This window comes from Leptonychotes weddellii, chromosome 4 (assembly GCF_054177405.1).
Source record: "Leptonychotes weddellii isolate Sample4059 chromosome 4, ASM5417740v2, whole genome shotgun sequence".
Classification (NCBI taxonomy): domain Eukaryota; kingdom Metazoa; phylum Chordata; class Mammalia; order Carnivora; family Phocidae; genus Leptonychotes; species Leptonychotes weddellii.
The window spans coordinates 39544153-39566605 of record NC_138372.1 but is presented as its reverse complement, the minus strand read 5'-3'; the positions used below and the strand labels follow the sequence as shown (position 1 = coordinate 39566605).

At 44.6% G+C, this 22453-nt stretch overlaps 1 protein-coding gene across 10 annotated transcripts in view; it reads left to right on the top strand.

Moving 5' to 3' along the window:
- The window catches only part of YIPF1 (Yip1 domain family member 1), a 37124-nt gene that overhangs the window by 2488 nt on the left and 12183 nt on the right, over positions 1-22453 (top strand). For 3 of the 10 annotated variants that reach the window (XM_081818437.1, XM_031032791.2, XM_081818438.1), the window contains 7 exons: positions 2988-3148; positions 7077-7157; positions 7403-7490; positions 13089-13205; positions 16131-16297; positions 16645-16827; positions 21871-21966. In XM_081818437.1, the coding sequence (XP_081674563.1) occupies positions 2988-3148; positions 7077-7157; positions 7403-7490; positions 13089-13205; positions 16131-16297; positions 16645-16827; positions 21871-21954 (881 nt within the window). In that variant the 3' untranslated portion in view covers positions 21955-21966. Of the gene's footprint in view, positions 1-566; positions 831-2987; positions 3149-7076; positions 7158-7402; positions 7491-13088; positions 13206-14393; positions 14532-16130; positions 16298-16644; positions 16828-21870; positions 21967-22453 lie in introns of those variants that run through there. The other 7 variants (XM_081818435.1, XM_081818440.1, XM_081818441.1 and 4 more) reach the window with 4 other exon arrangements.

The following is a 22453-nucleotide window of genomic DNA, read 5'->3' as shown; positions in this document are numbered from 1 at the left end:
AGCCAGTAGTCCTTTAAAATGAAATCAGATCATGTCATTCCTTCAGAACCTTCCAGTGGCTCCCATGTCACTAGGTATGAAAGCCAGAGCCTTTTCTGTGTTGGGAGACCCTACAAGATCCAGCCCTCCACGCCCTCTGATCTCCTCTCCTGCTACTCTTGCCCTTTCTCTCTCTGCCCTTCCCACATGGGCCTGTCACTGTCCCTCCTAGACACCAAGTACACTCACAGCTTAGGGCTTTTGTGTCGTCTTTCTGTTTGGGAATTCTTTCCCCAGATAGCCACGTGGCTTGATCCCTCAGTCTTCAAATCTCAGTTCATTCGAGAGGCCCTCCTTGGTCATCCTTTCTGAGTACGGTGTGAGAAAGTTCAACATAGAGAACAGCGTATGCAAAGCACCTGAGGAGGGAGGAGGTTTGTTTGACTTTTTTTTCCAAGTAATTGAAGGAAGGCCAATGTGCCAGAGCACAGATGGCGGCGGGAGACTAGCACAAGGTGAGGTTAGAGACGAGGCAGGAGCCAAATCACAGAGGACATGGTAATGGTGTTTAGGATTTTGCTCTTTAGGAGAGAATGCAGGATACTGTGGGGGTCGTGGAAGGCTTTTCCGAGGTAGTTCCGGTGAGAAAGTGGAGATCAGGACCCTTCAGGTGGAAGACATTGTGTCAGAAAAGGAACAGAGACCACATACAGCGCAGGCTATGCCATCGTGTAGAAGCAGAGAATGTTGGTGACGGAAATAAAGAACACACCAGGTTTGCCCTCAAGGAGCTGAGATGGACACGAATAACTCATGTGGAGCAGAACGTGTGGACAGTCATCCTATGAGAGGTACACACATGCTACGTTCCAATCAAACCATGCTACCTGCTGTTTCTCGAACAGGTCACACCTTTTTCCGTCTTGCGGTTCTTGCTCATCCCATGCCTTTTGTGTGTGGTGCCATCCCCACCCCGCCTCTGGCTGTCCTTCTCATGTGCCATCTTCTCTAAGAAGCCTTTCCTACTCCTGGCAAATAGATGAGTTATCATCCTCCTTTGAACATCTTTGACCTTTCTCCCTCTAAAGTGACCCTCTCCTCCTCCTTCTGGCATGCCCTTCTGCCCGCTGAATTTCTGCTTTTTAAATATGAGACTTAAGTGTATCTTCCTCTGTCTGATTCCCTCAGTTGTGACCATCTTTTTAAATGTTGGTGTCCTGTCCAGTCAATAAATGATAGCTATGACAATATTTATTATTATCTCATATCATCCTCAAAATTTCTCTGTAAGATGGGTATTATCTACATTTTAGAAACAGAGATTCAGAAATATAGAGTCCTTTGCCCGAGGTGATGGAGTGTTAGTCTGAACTTTAACAAAGGACCATCTCACTCCAGAGCACCGTGCTGCTTGAACATTGCAGACTGAGGCTTGGCTGATTGTTACACATCAGCCACCTAATTAATTTTAGTCACTCTGGTTCTCTACGAAAAACTGTTTACATAGCTGAAAGACAGTAGTAGCAGGCTCAGTTACCCTAGAGCCCCATCCTGCTGCCAGTTGTAGGATTCATGCTATGCTTATAGTTTTAATTTTTTAATTTTTTTAAAGATTTTCTTTATTTATTTGAGAGAGCGAGCGAGCAAGGGAGTGAGTGCATGAGCAGGGGGGAGGGGCAGAAGGAGAGGGAGAAGCAGACTCCCCGCTGAGCAGGGAGCTGGACATGGGACTTGATCCCAGGACCCCAGGATCATGACCTGAGCCTAAGGCAAATGATTATGACCTGAGCTTAAGGCAGACACTCAACCAACTGAGCCACCGAGGTGCTTGTAGTTTTGTAATAGTGCCCTGCTGGTACTCTTCCTTAATCCTTCCAAGGATCAGAGCTGCCTTGAGTTTTATTCAAGAGCAGCTAAATAAAGTTTGTTAGAATACCCAGAGACAGGAAGTCTCGATCATTGCTGGTGGATGTGAATAGTTGAGGTTCTTTTGGAAAGCAGTTTATCACTATGGCTTAAGAGCCTTATGAATGGTTTGCATCCTTTATCCTGGTGATTGCAGTGATAGGTGTTCATAGATAATAACTCAAGGGCTTTTTCTATGCAGGCACTTCTAACAGTGTTATTTTTATAATGAAAAGTTGGAAACACCCCAAACATCCAACTTACCGTCTCTCCTACTCCCTCCACCTCCCAGCTGATGGAATATTATGTGGTTGTGGAATATTATGTAGTTACGAAAATGATTATTGTAATGACTGATATGAAAAAATCATTTTTCTATAATCTCCACTCAACAGAGCAGGATACAGAATTGTTTATATAGTATCACTTCCTAGATCAGTACTTGGTACATTGTAGGCATGCAGTAAATATTTGTTGAATGAATGAATGTTCATCACTGACATGAATCTTATGGATTCACTATATAGAGAAAAGGAAGCATACCAAAAATGATTAGTGTTTGCCCTTATATAGTAAGACTGTGAGTGATATTTATTCTGTGGTTTCTACTTTCACTTTTGACCCTATATTTTCCATAGTGATTACATAGGGCTTCTTGGAAAAAATAACTTCCATTAAAATTTTTTGAACTTGAATCAAAGAAGAGAGGTTTAGATTGGGTACGCGCTGTGGGCCAGCCACTCTGCTAAGGACTTTACTTGGGTAAGATTTCTAACTTTCCCCAAATTCTCTGAAGATATTATTCTCTGAAGGTAAATATTGTTCTCCCCATTGCATAGATGAGAATACCGAGGCTAACAGAGGTTGAGTTACTTATTCAGGCTCATTTCATTAGTAAGTAGCTGAACCAGGACTAAAATCCAGGTCTGACTCCAAATTGTGTTGTCTTCATAATCCTTTTTCTAAGTCAGCTTGATTTCTACATGAGTTTTTTTCCAGAGCCTTTTGCCATTTGTATCAAGTAGAATCTGTAGCAAAGCTGGGGTTGTAACAGCTTGCCTATCAGCGTTTCCAATGTGGGTAAGGTCTCCGGTTGCTTTCAGAATTTGGTGATGCAGCCACTTCAGCAGCAAACCCAGGTACCACTACGATCCACATCGAGGGTCCTAGTGAGAGCCCGACACACCAGCCAGGACTCCCCAGAGGCTCAGGAGGAGAAGAGGACGATGAGTTGCTAGGAAACGATGACTCTGACAAAACTGAGGTTTGAACTTGCCTTTGCAACTGGTTTTTCCTTTTAACATTTTAAAAGCTTCTTCATTCATTTATTCACTGTCTCCTGTGTGTCACATAGAGTGCCGGGCAGTGACAGCCCAAAGGTAGATCCCCTCGGGGTGGGGACAGGGGAAGAGACAGGCAGGCGCCCAGGCCATTGTTACCCGGGAAACATGCTGGTGGAGGGGACACTGGGGCTGCAGGAACAGAGTGAGGGCATTGTGGAGGTAGTGACCTGTAACTGAATCTTGGCACAAGGGTAGGAGGTAGCCAAGGGAAGAAGGCAGAGAAGGGTGATCTAGGCAAAGGAACTGTTCTGGCAAAGCCAAAGAGGCCAGAAGAACATGGTACGCACAGTATCTTTCCCATCTTCACATACACAGGGAGCAAAATATAGGTGAAGACAGATGAGGCTACGCACTTGGCAAGGACCCAACCGCATGAGTAGGAATTGTATTCTGAATGCTATTAGGAGCTACTGAAAGATTTTAGATGATATGAACAGCTAAGTTTAAAGATAAAAGTACGGTGGCCTTGTGGGGTATAAATTGGAAGGAGCTGGGCTGGAGGCCAGAAGGCCAGGTAGGAGACCGAGGAGGTGGTCTAGGCTAGAAGTGATGAAGCCAGAACTAGAGTTGGACACAGGTGGTAAGGGGGCGGGCTCAGTAGGCCTTGGTGGGAAAGGGGTGAGGGAGAATATCAGGTGGCTGGTTTTGATCACAAAGATTTCTTTCTTTTTTTTTTTTTTAAAGATTTTATTTATTTATTTGAGAGAGAGAGACTGAGAGAGAGAGCACATGAGAGGGGGGAGGGTCGGGAGGGTCAAAGGGAGAAGCAGACTCCCTGCTGAGCAGGGAGCCTGATGCGGGACTCGATCCAGGGACTCCAGGATCATGACCTGAGCCGAAGGCAGTCGCTTAACCAACTGAGCCACCCAGGTGCCCCACAAAGATTTATTTCTGTGTGTACTGTGGTGTGTTCTGGAAAAATAGTATTTCTATTAGTATTTTATCAATGCAGTCATGACTGTGATATCCTAGAAGAGCACCCAGTTTATAGCAGCGAGTCCACAGGCTTATTAAATAGTTTAGCTCTTGGGTGCCGAGTGCTCTTTGTGGAACTCCATGAAATATCAAAATAAGTACTGAGGTTTATGCTAAATTAAATACCCTTCTGTACTAGATATTGTGGCAAGAGCTTAGGCCTAGGAGCCTAACTTTGAATCCTGGCCCAGCCAATAGAAATAGCTACGTGGGGCGCCTGGGTGGCTCAGTTGGTTAAGCGACTGCCTTCGGCTCAGGTCATGATCCTGGAGTCCTGGGATCGAGTCCCGCATCAGGCTCCCTGCTCGGCAGGGAGTCTGCTTCTCCCTCTGACCCTCCTCCCTCTCATGCTCTCTGTCTCTCATTCTCTCTGTCTCAAATAAATAAATAAAAAAAAATCTTTAAAAAAAAAAAAAAAAGAAAAGCAATAGCTACGTGGTCTTGGGTAAGGTACTTGAACTTCCCTACAATTGGGTTTCCTCATCTGAAATATAAGAAAATAGTATGTCGACTTGTCATCATTATCATTACAATAGCTGATGTTCATTCCGTGTTTAATAGCTGCTGGACACCATTTAAAGTTCCTTACTTGGATCATCTTATTTAATCCTCAAAACAACTCTGTATGCCAGGAGCTATTCTTATCTTCATTTTACAAAGGGGAAACCTGACGCACAAAGTTTAAATAACTTGCCTCGGTATACACAATTAATTAGAGTTCTCCAGAGAAATAGAACCGATACGAGGTGTATTTATAGAGAAAGAGGTTTATTTATTTATTTTAATTTTTTTTAAAGATCTTTATTTATTTATTTGAGAGAGAGGGAGAGAACACGAGAAGGGGGAGGAGCAGAGGGAGAAGCAGGCTCCCCACTGAGCAGGAAGCTCAGTGCGGGGCTCGATCCCAGGACCCTGAGATCATGACCTGAGCCGCAGGCAGATGCTTAACTGACTGAGCCACCTGGCGCCCCGTATTTATTTTAATTTTTAAGAAATATTTATTTATTTTGTGTGAGTGCATGAGTGAGGGCAAGGCAGAGGGAGAGAATCTTCAAGTAGATTCCCCAACCCAGGGCTCAATCTCACAACCCATGAGATCATGATCTGAGCTGAAACCAAGAGTTGGATGCTCAACCGAGAGCCACCCCGGTGCCCTGTGAAAGAGGTTTATTTTTAATTTTTAAAAAAGGATTTATTTATTTATTTTAGAGAGAAAGAGAGAGAGGGAGGAGAGGTGGAGAGAGACAGAGAGAAAATCTCAAGCAGACTCTGTGCACAGCACGGAGCCTGAAGTGGGACTTGATCCCACAACCCTGAGATCATGACCTGAGCGGATATCAAGAGTTGGATGCTCAACTGACTGAGCCACCCAAGTGCCCCGAAAGAGGTTTGTTTTTAAAAATTGGTTCATGTGATTGTGGATGCTTGGTGCATCTAAAATCTGATGGAAGCGGCTGGTAGGCTGAGATTCAGGAAGGAGTTGGACTTTGAGTCCAGAGGCATTCTGTAGATCCAGGAAGAGCTGGTATTGCAGATGAAATCCAAAGGCAGTCTGCTGGAGAAGTCCCTCTTGCTCAGAGAGGTCAGCCTTTTGTTCTCTTCAGGCCTTCACCTGATTGGCTGTGGCCCACCCACATTGTGGAGGGCAATCTGCCTTACTCAGAAAGTCCACCAATTTAAATGTAAAGCTTATCCAAAAACACCCTCACAGAAACATCCAGAATAATGTCTGACCAAATACCTGGGTGCCATGTCCCAGACAAGTTGACACATAAAATTAACCATCACAGTGAGCAGCATCAGGCATCAAACATTGGAGAAATATATAAGGGGAAAAAAAATCTTAATGCTGAAACATTCTATCCATTATCTTAATTTGTCTAGGAACTGGGAAGATGTTACCAATAGTCTATGATAGAGACTGAATTCCTTGTCCTAACTTACGGAACATGGGTCTCTGGAGTTCAGTATCTTTTAATCCTAGAGTTCGAAAGAACCTTCAGTTCCCTCTGTTTCGGCTTCCCTCCCAAGATGTGAATGCCGTCTGTGGTATGTCAGAAAGACAGCACTTGAATACCTCCAGAAGCAGGCTGTTCATTACCATGGAAAACAGCTGCTGCCACTATTGGACAACTTTAATTATGGAAAACTTGTCCTTTCGATGAACAAATAATATCTGCCCTGTATCTTCCCTTGTCATGCAGAGCTCCTCATAGGCCATCTGTGCCTTTAGCTGTCTGAATCCTCGTGAAAGACCTGAAGTGGCAAGGGGCCTGCGTTCCGCTGTCGAATAGCTGTGCTATTGGGATCGATGTGGCCCTCGTGTGCCTCTTCTAAATTGGAATTTTGTGGGGGTTTTTTGTTAGAGAAGTATATTTTAAGTTTTTAGTACATGAGAGTAAGTCAGTAGATCAGATTTTTGAGAATTCAGGTGGTGATAGTAGTAAGAATCTTGAGGAGGTAGGGGAGTAAAAGATACTTACACTGACTACCTCCCGTCTGTACATGTCCGTGGGTATATATGCCTATATATGTTATTATACCTGGTACATATTATATAGAACCGAGCCAGTCCTTCCTATAATCCTGTGAGGTGGATCTTGTTCGCTGTAGTTTTTCGAGAATGGAGTCTAATGATTTGGCAAGTCTCTCCCTGGTGGAGGACCAGGAATTGAAACCTTTTGGTGTGACTTCAAAACGGATGCTTGTTTTCTGTCAGGCTGAGCTGGGCATGGCTGTTGCAAAGTTGCTGAATGCAGAAGAGCTCCGTCTTCCATGCATCTTGATTTTCCATTAGATCAGCTCCCAGTGTCTGCATAGCTGATAGAAGGAAATTACTTCTGTGTTCATTATATTTTATTTTACCTCTGACAGTTACTTGCTGGACAGAAGAAAAGCTCCCCCTTCTGGACATTTGAATACTATCAAACATTCTTTGATGTAGACACTTACCAGGTTTGTAAACCAGTTTCACCTTTCCTTTCACCCGTAATGGAGACTTGTGTCTTTTATGGTTAAACAATCCCATAATGTGAAAGCTTTTGTATACTGGATGTAGTCTTACAAAAGTAAAGGGTTATTGGCATTTGAAAATACTCTCATCGTAAAAGCTGTAATAATGGAGTTTCAATTTTGCAGTATTTGAATTTATTAAACTTTAAAGAAATCTTCAGTAGACTTCCTGCTGTGTTATTTTCCAGGTCTTTGACAGAATAAAGGGGTCTCTTTTGCCGATACCAGGAAAAAACTTTGTGAGACTATACATCCGCAGTAATCCAGACCTTTATGGTACGTATGCCCCGTTTTGCTTCTTTACCGTGTCCTGGTTGAATTCAGGTGAGCCCGCAGGTTGCCCAAAAAGTTGGAGAAGTGCTTTTGGCGGGGCATGCAACATTTTAGTCAGCTCTTCTGAACGTCAGTAACAACCTTTGCAAAACATTTTGGGGAAAATGCAATTCTGTGTTACAGTAATGCCGCGATGACAAGTAATTAGTATGTCTTTTGAAAGTCTTCAAATGACACTACAAACTTGAGATGAATTAAGTCACTTTAAGAGGAGATTGTTGATTTTTTTTTTTTTTAAAGATTTTATTTATTTATTTGACAGAGAGAGAGACAGCAAGAGAGGGAACACAAGCAGGGGGAGTGGGAGAGGGAGAAGCAGGCTTCCCGCAGAGCTGGGAGCCCGATGCGGGGCTCAATCCCAGGACCCTGGGACCATGACCTGAGCCGAAGGAAACCGCTTAACCGCCTGAGCCACCCAGGTGCCCCAGGAGATTGTTGATTTTAACTTTACAGGATTTGATGGTGGGGATAAGTGTGGGAAAGGTATTGTCACACTTACTCATTCGTGTGCTGAGTCCCAGCTGTGCCCTCCGATGAGCTGGCTCCCCTTGGGACTCAGCCAGTGGCACTGGAAGTCTGTAAGAGCGATGGGTGGGGGGATGACTGTTATCCCTCCCCGCTATCTGAGATAGGTGAGAGGTTCACTCAGCGCTCCTCAGGCAAAGGGCTCCCACGGCCGTGACCTCCCGTGTTTGAAGGGAGAAGAGAAGAGCCAACGGCTCTGGGTGCTTTCTGTGTGCAGGTGCTCTGCAAAAGACTATGTACGTGGTCACCTTTAATTCTTGCAGCACCCTTTGGGGTAGGTGTCATTATCCCCATTTCTCAATGGGAAGCTGAAGCTCGATGAGGCTTAGGAAAATGTATGCTCAGTCCTAAATAAGTATTAGAGTAATATGTTATGTATTTTGTCCACATGTTGATTATAAGAGGAGAAGGAATTCTTGAGGATCTACCAGGTGCCAATGACTGCATACACTGGTTAGTCCTTTCAAGAACACTCTGGATTAAGCGTGATTATCCCTCTTTGCCCTGTGAGGAAATCAAGGCTGAGAGGTGTCAAAACTAAAAAAGTAGAACTAGAACTAGTTTAGTGTTCCATAAAGCCCATCTTTATTCTATTCGCGTGGTGGTTTTAAGCTACAGAACCTTCTCATCACCTGGCATGGATGTCCAATATTTGGAGCTAGAGAAAGCGGGAACGGCTGCGGGGGAGGCTGGGGAGAGGCTCCTTCCGTACAGCTCCTCTCTGGCAGCACCAGCAGCTCCAGCCAGATGTCGGTGCAGTGCCTGGAGCTCCAGGGAGCACCGCGTGCAGAGCATGCCTTGACCTATGCCTCTCGTCTAAGTGTTGCCAAGGCGGTTTGTCTCCAGCTCTCTTGTTCATTCTTCTAGCCTGAGATCTTGAGAGACAGGCCTTGTGTCTAAGTGATCCATGTCATCAGTGCTTGGCACAGAGGAAGCACGCCAAGAAATTTTGAGCACCCTACTTTGTGCTACAGACTGAGGGTTCAAAGATATAGTCATGGTCTCCACCCCCAGGGAGAGAGAAACGAGAGAACGACCATCTGCCAAGCGCCTCACAAGTGCCAAGAGCTCAGCCCTGTGTTACTGTTTTACAGTTTTATTTCCCACACTCCAAGGTAGCCTTGTCTTCCAAAAGAAAAAATGGAAGTTTGGGGAGGATAGCTTGCCCATAGTCACAGAGTTAGCAATGAAAATGACACTAGCAAACAATCTCAGTGCTTACTATGTGCCCTGTTATTGGGGAAGAACCTGTATTAACTCACTTCGTCCTCATGACAACCCCAACGTTATGAGGTAGGTACTCTTATTATCCCGTGGTATGGATGAGGACACTGAGTCATGCAGAAGTCAGTATCGTGCCTAAGATCATATAGCTAGTAAGTGGCTGAGCTCAGTTTTCAAATCAGCACCATGGCTCATAACCCATATTCATCATTCTGTTATGCGGCCTCTCATGGCAAAGCCAGGATTTGAACCCAAAGCCTGTTTTTTTCACAACACTATTAGCCTCATGAGCTCATAGACATGGTTAAAAAAAAGGGAGGTACTATATAGGTAAAGTGTTTGATAGCAGAGAGGACTGGGCCTTGGAGGGCAGGTGGGAGGCAGTGGTCAGGAAAAAGATGACAGAAGCGCCAGTCTGCAGAATTGGAAGTCGATGAGTTTGACTGCATGTAAACTAAAATATAAAATTTCTACACCACCAAATTAACCATAAGCAAAGTAAAAAAAAAAAAAGTAAATAAGCCACAGACCAGAGATAATATTTGTAATTCTCATAAGCAACAAAGGATGAAAAGCAAGAATATGTTTAGAACTCCTACCAATTATAAGAATAAAACCAATTATAAGTTCTAGGGGAAAATGAGGAATTCACAGAAAAGGAAACCCAAATGGCCAACAAATACATGAAAAGATGCTGAGTTCCACCTGTAATCAGGGAAATAAAAACAAAACAAGATATTATATTATGCTCATCATTTTAGCTAACATGTACAAATTGGCTTATCTTCATTCATTCAATTAATTAGCAAATATTGAGCACTTAACTATTCTAGGCACTGGAGATAGAGCAGTGAGAAAAAATGCTTGTTTTGAGGTAGTTTAGAATCTACTGAGCGTAACAATAAACACATAAAAATAAGTCAAATATATACGCAAGTGATAAATGCCAAGGTGAAAATTTTAAAGGACAGGAAAGTTTGTGTGGGTGGGTGGATTTGAAGTTAAAAAAAAAAAAAAATTGGGGGCGCCTGGGTGGCTCAGTTGATGATCCTGGAGTCCCGGGATCGAGTCCCACATCGGGCTCCCTGCTCAGCAAGGAGTCTGTTTCTCCCTCTGACCCTCCTTTCTCTCATGCTCTCTGTCTCTCATTCTCTCTCTCTCAAATAAACAAAATCTTAAAAAAAATTAAAAAAAAAATTTAAGAGGTGAATTTACTGTAAAGGCCTGGAGGAATTGGGAGCAATCCATGTAGATATCTAAAGGGAAGGCATCTGAAGCCGTGGGCACAGCAAGCACAAAGGCCCTGAGGCAGGAACTTGCTTGGTATGCTCAGAGGACAGCAGAGACTGGTGTGACTAGGCCAGAGGAAAGAGGGGGACCTGGTAGATGAGGTCAGAGAGCCATGATGCAGGGGTAAGTTACGTAGAATCATGGTCGCAGTGGACTTCAGCTTTTACTTACATGAGAAGCCATTGGAGGGTTTGAGCACAGGAGTGACATACTCTTAAGTCAGATCTTCAGAAACAATACTGAGAGTTGTCAAGAACATGTACAGCAATGGAAACTTTTGTATGTCTGGTGGGGACGTAAGTGGTATGCGAATGGGAGCCATTTGAAGATGCTCATACCTTACCACTTAGCAGTTCCACTCCTAGATGTATGGTCTTAGAGAAACTCACGAATATAAAAGAAGACATAGAAGAATATTCACTGCAGCAGCAATGCTTATATAGCAGAGATTTGGAAGCAACCACATATTCATCATCAGGAGAAGAGAGACGTGAATTGCGGTGTGTTCATACACAGAATCTGTGGTTTTAGGAATGAATGAGATCTACAAGCATCAATGTGGATAAAATCTCAGAACAAAGATAAATGAAAGACAGTATGTCGTAGAAGGATGTGAGTAGTATGACCCCATTAGAAAGACTTGAGAAAGTAGCATGATGGGTACACCAGTGTTTGTTTTATCATTCTTTGTACTTTCCTGTATGTTAGAAATATTTTATAATATAAAAATGCATAATGCAAACTAAATTAAGGCTCCCTCCCACCCCACCCCATAATGAGAGTAGGAATTTGGCAGGAAAGAGGAAGAGAGAAGGCGTGTAAAGCAAACTGGCAGGCCCTGGGATTTGTGGGTGGTTGTGTGTCTCTGGAAGCCGAGCTTCCTGTGTGCGCGCAGGCACAGGACGCAGGGACTGTCTGCTGTGCATCATGGTGTCCCCAGCACCCGGCCCAGGGTCTAGGGGACAGTGGGTTCTTACAGGTAATGGCCAATAGGATATGATGTTCTCTGCTTTCTAGTTATAGGAACTATAATACTTTGGCCACTGGTGGTCATATGCTTGGATGGTCTCAGCCCATTGACAACACATGGTCAGTTTTGTTCATTTGTTCAACAGAGCTTTGGGGGATTTTTTGATTGTTAAATTGTAGGAGGTGTTGTGGTCTTGTTTGCTTGTTGCATCTTTTGTATGGTCGAGACTCAGAATAATACAGTGAACAAAATTTAGTCCGGTAGCAGAGAGCCTGCAGGTTAGTGATTCAGCAGCAATTTGTGGAAAGCACTATTGGTGACTCTTGGCAGCATCCCAGTCCATTGCTTGTGCTCCTGCCTTCAGGAACCAGCCTGGCTTGGAGAAGCGGTAACCCATTTCTGCCAGGCATCTCCCGCAACACAGTAATTTTCTGAATTTTGTGATATGTCAAGGTGCCTGTAGTTATTCCCAAAAGTGTTGCAAAACATTGGTGAAATTGAAAAATTAATTTCCTAAGATTTATTAGAAATCTCTCATTTTAAAAATTCTATTGGTTCTACATAGTACTTTTTCTAGATAGGGAGAAACAAGGGTGGCATTCATGAAATCAAGTGAAATAGTGAAAGGGATTTGCAAAGCACGGTATACTCATTCACTCAGTGGGATATTTGATAACCATTAAAAAAAGAATGAGCTGATTTTTATGAATAGCTATGGTAGAATCTCTAGGATATATTAAAGTGAAAATAGTCAAGTACAGAGCAATATATATATATAGATATATATGTATGTTATCATCTATACACACACCAAATATGCATTTGTTTATAGGTATATAGAAATCTCTGGCAAGATTCGCCACAAACAGGTTATGGTGGCAAGCTCTGGGGAGGAGAAATGCATAGAGCTGGGGAACAAAGAGAGAGGGAAGTTTATTTTTCTCTGGATTCCCTTTTGTACCTTTTGAACACTGAACTATGTGCATGTATTACTTTTTCATTAGAAAAACAAAGCCTTAAACACACATTACATGTACACACACACCCATGATGAACTGGTAGATTAAATTAACTCTTCCTAAAGTGTTCTGCTCGCCCTACTCTTCCATTTAGACTGCAGAAGGACCTGCCTGATTCATTTTTCTCTGGGCATTAATTAACATTTGGCACTTAGATAAAGGAAGTAACCTTTGCTTCCTGTATCCTGATGGAAAAGATTTAACAAAATGTCCATGATTTTTTGGACGATCCTCTAATTACAGAAGCTATAAACAAATTAGTGTCTTTATTCACCTAATTGTGGAAGGTGTTTTGGCCTTTTCATTCAGTCTCCCCTATCTTCAATGCACCTAATTGCTGAGTTGTGTGTTTGACCTTTTAAAAAAGAAAATTCCCATTAAATGAGTATTGATTGCATCTAAAATTCATTTTCCCTTGCTTACATGAATAGGGCGAGGGAGAGAAATTACTCTGTAAGTGTCCAGAAGCCAGTGCTTCATTTTCTTGACTGAATTTTCTGGTTTTCTTTGCAGGCCCCTTTTGGATATGTGCCACGCTAGTCTTTGCCATAGCAATTAGTGGGAATCTTTCCAACTTCTTAATCCATCTAGGAGAGAAGACATACCATTATGTACCCGAATTCCGAAAAGGTTGGTGAATAGCTTGACTCATTTGGAATGCTTTCAGTTTGTAACCATGAGTTCCTTTTACTGTGCCCTTGGGCCCCTGTCTCTACGTGCTGCAGCCCTGGCTTTTTGTATTTAAGGATTCAAACATACTTATCATCTCAGAGTTACCACCCATCTATATAAATCTACATAATCTTTTATTGTGGTAAAATACACATACCATAAAATTTACCATTTTAACTCTCTTAAAGTATACCATTCAGTGGCCTTGAGTACATGCACAATATTGTGAATCCACATGTCTTTTGGAAAGCTGGAAGGCAAGGCCAAATAGCAATTGGAATTTATCCAAAGAAAAATGTGCAAAGTAAGTAAAGAGCAGTGTGCATGAAAGTCTCCATTGTAGCATTATTTGTATTATCCAGATGTTGGAAACAATAGGGGCATTGTTATTTAAGCCGTGGTGACTCAACTAGCTGGGTTGGAGCCACTAATTATGAAGCACTTAGAACAATGTGGAAAACTGATAATCCAAAATTATGCCTATGCTGTTGGCAACTTGGTTACAGAGAAGTCTGCAAATGGTCAGGGTCTCGAAGGGAGAATGTAGAAAGGAGTTTGTCCTAGGGATGGGCTTGTGGATGACATTGTTTTAAAACTTCCTTTCTTGTGGCAGTATTGGATAATTATACAAATAAAGCAACAGACAACTTTTTAGGGACTTACAGATGACAGCCACCCCCCAATGAGGAAGTTTGGCTTTGTAGGAGATTGACATTGAAGTGCGCCACTTCCTCCATTATCTCCTTCCCTCCTTCCCTCCTCTCCCCCACCCCCTCCCCCCGCCCCGCTGCCTGCTTGCTGTCCTGTTTAGAGGCTGTAGATAGACCCTCTAAGAGCAGTCTCCAGAACCAGGTCACTGGCTTCAAGTTCCAGTTCCATCACTCATTAGCTTCTATGTGTCGGGCAAATTAGTTCATCTCTCTTGGCCTCAGATTCCTTATCAGTGAAATGGGAATAATAATACCTATATTATTGGGCTCTTGTGAGAATAGAGTTGATGTGTGTAAAGAGATTGGAATAATGCCTTATACAAAAAAGAATTCCTACACAAACACGTATATGTGTGTATAGGGTGATATGCAGTTACCTCTGTGTGTGTGTGTGTGTGTGTGTGTGTCTCCATGTATCCTCCCTTTTACCTTCCAGGCCCATTTACATGGAGTCAGACCTGGATTCAGTTACAGCCCCATTTGTCAAATGACTCTGCTTTGAGTTTAACTCAATAAATGTTATTCATGAGATATAGACCCTGCCTTCAAGTTGTTCAATGGTTAAGAAAGACAGGTAAAGGAATATTGTGGTAAGTGGGATGTATTAATTCCTGTATCAGAGGTATGTATAGGTGTATTGACAGAAGAGGGAATGACCCTGCCTGAGGGTCTGGAAGCTCAGGAGGGTTTTTATCTTTTCTTATCCTCCTTGGCTGGGCAGTATAAGGGAGTCATGATATGAATGTACCAGTAAGATAGTCGTTGACTCTGTCAATAAACATTTTTCCATTTTTTAAAAGATTCATTTATGAGAGAGAGAGTGGGGGGGAGGGGCAGAGGGAGAGAATTTTCAAGCGGACTCTCTGCTGAGCGCAGAGCCCAACATGGGGCTCAATCCCATGACCCACGAGATCACGACCTGAGCCAAAACCAAGAGTCGGATGCCCAACCGACTGAGCCACCCAGGCGCCCCTAAACATTTTTCCATTTTATGTAAAGAGTATGCATCCACAAAGTCAGATCCTGCTTCCACCACTTACTATTTGACCTTGACCAAACCACTTAGCTTCTCTGATCCTGTTTCCTCATCTCTAAAATGAAGATGTAGATTATGTGAAATAATGTATTTACATATCAGTTAATAATAGAAAAGGCTACTTCTTGATTGAGCATTTATTATTTATCAATCAGTGTTCTATTTGTTTTAATTCATTTAATTCTAGTAATCTTATAAGGTAGTATACTATGTTTATTCCCATTTTACAGATGAGGAAACTAAGGCAGGGAAGTTAAGTAATTCACTACTCAGGGTTACTTAGCTACAAGTGGCAGAGTTAGGATTAGAGTCCATGGAGTCCACATGTGGGGTCTGACTACATTGCCTGGGGTGCTGTTGTGCATGCCAAGAGCGTTAAGTGCATCACCCACTGATTTTGCTGTGGGAAAGGCTGGTGCCACGGGCTTAGCCACACTTACTGGTTGTCCACTCCAGAAGAGGGCAAACGAAGCCTCTGGAGCCTGGTGCTCCTGGAAGAGGAGGAAGGGACAGTAAAATGCTGAACGTTGCTGTTCTGAGGAGCCGTTACGCAGCATTTCCAGCACAGGCGCAGAATTACTTAGTGAAGAAAGCGAATGTGAGGAACATTTCAACCAATTCATCGATGAACTGAAACTCCCTACTTCAGGGATAGAAGGCCCTCTAAATAGCATGCACAGCCAGTTAATCTGTACCCAGGGCATTTTTAATAAAAATTTGCTCAAGAAATCAGCCTCAGCTCTTGTTAGCCGAGGAAAGAGGGTGTGTTCTTCTAGGGGGAGAGTTGGCTTTCGCTTGATCGAAATGCTTGGTATGTTTAAACACCTGTAGTGAGGCCCTCTGAAGTCTTTCGGTTGCATAATGCAGTTGTTTAATACTATGAGTTGTTAGTTACTAAACAAATTATAAAAGCCATAGGAGAGACCACTGGTCATCACCACAAAGACAGTGCTGAAGATTCGTCAATTCAGGACCGTGATTGGGTGCCTACTCTGGGGCAGGTACTGTGCCAGGCGTAGTAAGACACGATCCCATGATCCAGTGAAGCAGGTGGACGTGCCAGGAAATAAGTCCAGGAAGGTATGAGAAGTGCGCTGATGGTAATTCGGACTACCACCTTTGTCTTATCATCCTCAGTGTCCATAGCGGCCACCATCATCTATGCCTATGCCTGGCTGGTTCCTCTCGCACTCTGGGGTTTCCTCATGTGGAGAAACAGCAAAGTTATGAACATCGTTTCCTATTCGTTTTTGGAGATCGTGTGTGTCTATGGATATTCGCTCTTCATTTATATCCCCACAGCAGTAAGTACCACACTTATTCTGAGTGACGCCCTGGGCTTCTCAGAAATTCAGCCGGCGTCATCATTTCTAGCCCAACACTGATGGGCACCTGAAAAATACCCTTTGAATTTAGAAGTTCAGCAGGAAGGGGGATAGGGAGCCAAGTGCCTTTGCTGGACCTCCAGCCCTTCGTTCTGAAAGCATTCACCTCAGTCTGCATGCTGGGGTGTTTCTCCGGCTGAGACTGAGACGCCACGGTGGCAGGGGGTGCCCAGCTGCCGATGGGCTCAGGGGACTTTGTAAAGCACAGGTGCCTGGAGTGACCAGATGCCTCCAATAAAGCCCTCCTCTCCCTCCTTTTCTCTCAGGTACTGTGGATTATCCCCCAGAAGGCTGTCCGTTGGATTCTAGTCATGATTGCGCTGGGGATCTCAGGCTCTGTCTTGGCAATGACATTTTGGCCAGCTGTTCGTGAGGATAACAGGCGCATTGCGTTGGCCACAATCGGCATGATTGTGTTGCTTCACACGCTGCTTTCTGTGGGCTGCTTGGTATGGTCTCATTCCTGTGATCTTCCTGTGTGCTTTATTTTTATTTATTTATTTATTTATATTTTTTAAAGATTTTATTTATTTACTTGGCAGAGAGAGACACAGCGAGAGAGGGAACACAAGCAGGGGGAGTGGGAGAGGGAGAAGCAGGCTCCCCGCTGAGCAGGGAGCCTGATGCGGGGCTCAATCCTGGGACCCCGGGACCCCGGGACCATGACCTGAGCCGAAGGCAGACACTTAACCAACTGAGCCACCCAGGCGCCCCTTCCTGCGTGCTTTACATACAAATGCTGAAAGACCCCAAGCTGTTATTCACAATAATTCCTTTAAAACTGGCTGCATAAAATGAATATTGTTTTAAATAGAACTGTCCTAAATGAGAAATGGTAAATTTATGAGAATTTGATGGTAATCTCTGGCTTTACCAAATTTCTGAAATTTGGTTATGATTCAGAGTGTGGCCAGAGGAAGTGGAGCTGGATGAGTGTCTATAATAGGTTGGGGTGCGGGGCTTGGTGGGGGAGTTCTGCCTTTGGATGTCTTTGCTGGTTTTCTGCGCATACCTAGAAAGAGTTTTGAAATTTATAGTTTCATAGGTGGAAAGCATGAGGATGAAGTCAAATTAGGAAAGGGGAGATATTTTTAAGGTGAGTAACGTTTAAAAGAGTTTTTGAGTTCATGTATTTGGGTGTCTTTTTAGGGAGAGCATGTCCTTTTGAGTCAGAAAGGCCCAGATCGGACACCGGCTCTTTTACTCACTGGCTGTATGAGCTTGGCCATGGTACCTAACTTCTCTGAATCTGAACGTCTTAATCTGTAACATGGGCATAGTATTTCCTGCCACATAGGGTTGTTCTGAGAATAAAAAAATAGTACATATAAAATATTTAATGTAGAACTTGTCCCACAAATACCCATAAATTAGGTCCCTTTCCCTTGATCCTAAGGAGATATGATTTTCTATCTGTGCACATTGTACACAAAAATTTCGGTCCATGGCCTTAACAAGGCCTGACACAGGTTTTTAAAGAACTCCAAGTTGAGGAATGTTAAGGTCACTGATGAAGGAAAGGACGTACCCACGGGAAGATATCCATCCATCTCACCCGTGTCCAGACTCTTGGTCAGGTTTTACAGTTGTGGGAGTAAGTATTTCTTTGGCACCATTTGATCTATAATATTTTTGTCTACACAGCCTGGGTCATGCATAAGATCCCAATACTTGATCACTGAACGAGTCTCATAAAAAGTGCCAGGTTCTAAGACACAGAGCTGGTTTACATATACTTTCCACGTGTCTGAGCTTTAAATTCTTGAGACCTCTAGAGGACTGTTGGTTTGACTCATGGCAGAGTGACACCATTAATTTCTGGCACTTGGAGCCCCTGGGCTGATCCCTTGTAATGCTGCTGCGACCCTCCTTGACCCTTCTGTCTGCTGAGGAAGAACATCCTGTCTCACTATAGCCCTCTCACTGGTGTGTCCCCATGTCTTCCCTTGAATTTTCTTCCCTATATACTTAGTTGAGGCATTGATGGAGAAAAGGAAGCAGGAAGAAGTGCTGCCTTGTTCAGTTGTGTAAAGGATCGAGAGGAGCATGGTAATCAGACTTTGGAGCAGGGAGGAGGAGGAGGGGGTGGTGGTGGTAAGAGTATTATTAAGAACCTATTTCATTTGGTGCGCATGGCAGGCTCTTTTACCTCCTATGCCTGTTCCTCCCTTTTGGGATAAATGACACTGACATTGGGACTTACCTGCCCATCTTGCTGCTCAGGAACTTGCTGGAAGAGAGCAATTAGAGGGAAGCAGAAAGAGTACTGCACTGGGCTTAGCACTGCGAGCCTAGGCGAGCGCCCTCTCTCAGAAACTTGGCTTTCTCCTCTGTCACGGAGATTCAAATTTTGTGGGCTTTTGTGAGGCTCAGTGAGATGGCTGTGAGAGCCCTTCATATACTGTGAAGGGTTCTTCAGATGTAAAGAAGTTACTAGAAGAGCCCTGTGTCATCTGAAGCTGCCAGGGCCCTTTCATGTGTGCCTCTCGCTGGCATCTTCCCGCCTCTCTCCAGAACATCTTTCCCATCATACACCTGGTTGGGAAGTTGGAGGAGACAAGGAGGCAGGAGAGAAGGCCTTGCCTGGTCCACTTCCAGGGGACTCCAGGGAGCCAGGCGCATTGGATGATGGAGCAGGGAGGGAATTGCAGGTGTAGGACCCCTTTCTTGGAGGGGAGGCACAGTTTTCTCCTTCTAGAAGAAGGGAACTATTCCATGATCAGGTGTTTGGCCAGGGGCCCTCTGCCTGGGGTTTTGTTCTCCACACCAGAGCTGGCCTCCTCTGTCATCTTCTGGAGATGCGCAGTGCAAAAGGCTGAAGCAGAGATGAGGAGACGGGGTCTGGTCCCAGCTCCCTCACCCCTGCTTTGGATATTTCCCCTCTCTGGACCCCACCTCCTCACTTAGAAAAAGGAGCTGCAGGAGCATCTTTACTTTTGCAAGGATTGAATGTGCAACGTGAACAACACAAGCCGAACACATGCAAGACATTATTTTTATTGGAAGGGCAGGGAGAAGACTTGGCAGCGGAGGGGCACTGGCTGACCCAGACAGCGTGGCTTCCCACTCTGCCCTGGGAGCACAGATTGCCATTTTTGCCTCAGTGTTCTGAAGCGTATGCCAGCACTCTACCTGCCGAGGGCCCCTCGGTGCTCACGGCTGTGGGCTGTTGGTAGCGGGACACTCCTGGCGGGGATGACTAAGGAAGCCCGGAAGGGTGCGTCCTTGGCTGGTGGGTAGATGTACAAGCCTGTGTTTGCGGGGGTTACTGCTGATAGTCGACCATCCCGTGCCCTCGCTCTCTGCCAGGTGACACTCCTGGCCTGACTTCTAGAAAACCTGATGGTTCATCCTGACGCCTCCATGGTGCCTATATCTAGACAGGGCGTAGGCTAGGTGCCAAATAGCAGGCCGCTCCACAGAAGAGAAGAACATAGACTTTGGAGCCGGACACAGCTGGATTGAAACCCTAGCTCAGACACGGGGTTGTGTAGCCTTGGGAAAATCTCCATCTCTTTGAGCCTCCACTTGCTCATCTTTAAAATGGGGATAACATTGGGTGCCTGGGTGGCTCAGTTGGTTAAGCGACTGCCTTCGGCTCAGGTCATGATCCTGGAGTCCCAGGATCGAGTCCCGCATCGGGCTCCCTGCTCGGCAGGGAATCTGCTTCTCTCTCTGAACCTCCCTCCTCTCATGCTCTCTCTCTCATTCTCTCTCTCAAATAAATAAATAAAAAAAAAATCTTTAAAAATAAAATAAAATGGGGATAACATTGCCTATTATTAATGATCTAGTATGTGCCTGGTGCACAGTAGGCACTCCCCAAATGGTAACTGTGGTTGTTACTAAGTATTTGTGGCATTAATGAACTAACGAGTCATAGAATTATAGTTGCCCTTAGAGGCAATTTTTTCTAATCCCTTTGTTTTACACATTAGAAAACAGGCTCAGAGGGGTGGAGTGACTTGTCCAAAGTTACAGTGTGAGTTACTAGCAAAGACAAGTTTAGACCCTGGCCTCTTGGCTCATTCCATCTGATGAGGGCCTCCTCCAGGAGCCTGGAAGAAAGGCACGGCTCCTGCACCATGGGGGGCGCTTTGTGGCTCTGTGCACACAGCATCGAGATAGCTGGAGGGGCCCAACGCTAGCAGCATGGCCCCTGTCCCCCACCCCCTTAAGTTAGGAACGATTCTTTCCCCACCTCAGAAAGCAGGTGCCAGAATGGGCCCTGGGAAGAAGGCTTTTAGAGTTAATAAGATTGCTCTGGGAATGTGACAAGCTAAGGGGGCTCCGCAGCTAGAAACTTGGAAATGGATTGTTGAAGAGTTCACACAGAATAGGAGTGTTGGGGAAAGCTCCAGTGTGTCGTCTTGGTGCCCCCTTCTGGCTGATAGAGAGTAGAGCTGGTGAAATGGTTCTTGATTTGGCTTTTTGTCCTTTTACCTTCCTCATGCCATGACTCCAAGGGAGAGTCACAAGTGTGCAGTGACCCCTGACTTATTAAGGTATTCCCCTTACTTTGAACAACCCAGGTATTTTCCTGGGCTAAAGTCAGATTCTCAGACTTTGAGACAGGTCGGAAGATCCTCTTTATTTTTTCTCCCTCTTCTACCTCTTCCTGATTTTTTTTTCTTTTTAAGATTTTATTTATTTATTTGACAGAGAGACAGATAGTGACAGAGATAGTGAGAGAGAGCACAAGCGGGGAGGAGAGGGAGAAGCAGGCTCCCGCTGAGCAGGAAGCCCAACATGGGGCTCGATCCCAGGACCTTGGGATCATGACCTGAGCCGAAGGCAGACGCTTAATCGACTGAGCCACCCAGGCGCCCCTACCTCCTCCTGATTTTTGACAGTGAAATTGTAGATGGTGACTGGAATCACTTATCAGACCTTTCTTTTCCAAGCTGGAGAATTATGAGGTCAGGCCTGCCTGGCACTTTCTTGTAAAGGTCCTTACCAAGAGCCAACTAGTTTAGCAGCAATCTGTTGTAGCTCAGTTTCTTTATATGGATTGTTTACATCGTGGGCCAGACCCTGAGTGAGAGGCTGGTGGCACAGGAACAGGAAGGACACAGTCTTTGCCCTGGAGGAGAGACTGGATGATGTGGCAATGAAGAGCCTGAGCCTTGGAGTCAGAAAGACCCAACTCTCCCATTCGCTAGCCATGTGCACCAGATGGAATGACAGCCTCTCTGAGCCTCCGTTTCTCATTTGTCAAATGAGGATAATAGCAGCCTTACAGGGTTCTTATGCAGATTAAGTCCTATGGAGGAGGTGGCCAGTAAACGGTGGCTACATTTTAAAAAGTTACTCATAGTAGAGTAAGTGAGATGGACAGAAACAGAGTCGGTTGTAGTTCAGTGGGTTGACAAGCATGGCAGAGGGAAACGTAGGGGACCCGGGGAGCCCAGAAACCGTATCAACTTGGAGTCTAGAACACTTGAGCAGACCATTGTGTTTTAACTCCCCTCATGGGTTTCCTCTTCCTGCAGGCATACTTTTTTGATGCGCCAGAGATGGACCACCTCCCAACAACTACAGTTGCTCCAAACCAAACAGTTGGAACAGCCAAGTAGCTAAAGAGGAAAGTAAGAGATTATATTTTTATGACGTTTTTTGTGGTTTGGTGCAGTAAAAAATGGGCAAGTGCATCACTTCTCAAACTGCTAGCATCAAGAACCAAGAGGGCCAGACCCTTTTGTCTTCCTGTGTGATTCACTAAGGCATTTGTGCACAAGCATGTCTGTATCTATACGGCCCTCCAGCCCAAGGCCTCAGCTGTGAAATCCACATGGTCCTGGCTTGATAGATTTGGGAGAGGTGAGCTCTTAGCTTCTTCATTAGAGGAACTCCTTCCTGCCTTTTGGCTCCACATCCCCTCTCCTCTGCTCTCTGTCCCCTTCCCGGGAGCACAGTGTGGGTTTATTCTATTTGGTTATAGTCCTGGTGGTTTTTCTAGTTTCCCTGTGACTTCTCAACCTGGCCTCAGACCCTGAGTGTGACTTCTCTTGAATTACTCATAGGGTTCTCCAAAGCCTACAAATTCTCATGCCTGGTTTGCTCTCTGGCCTCTCA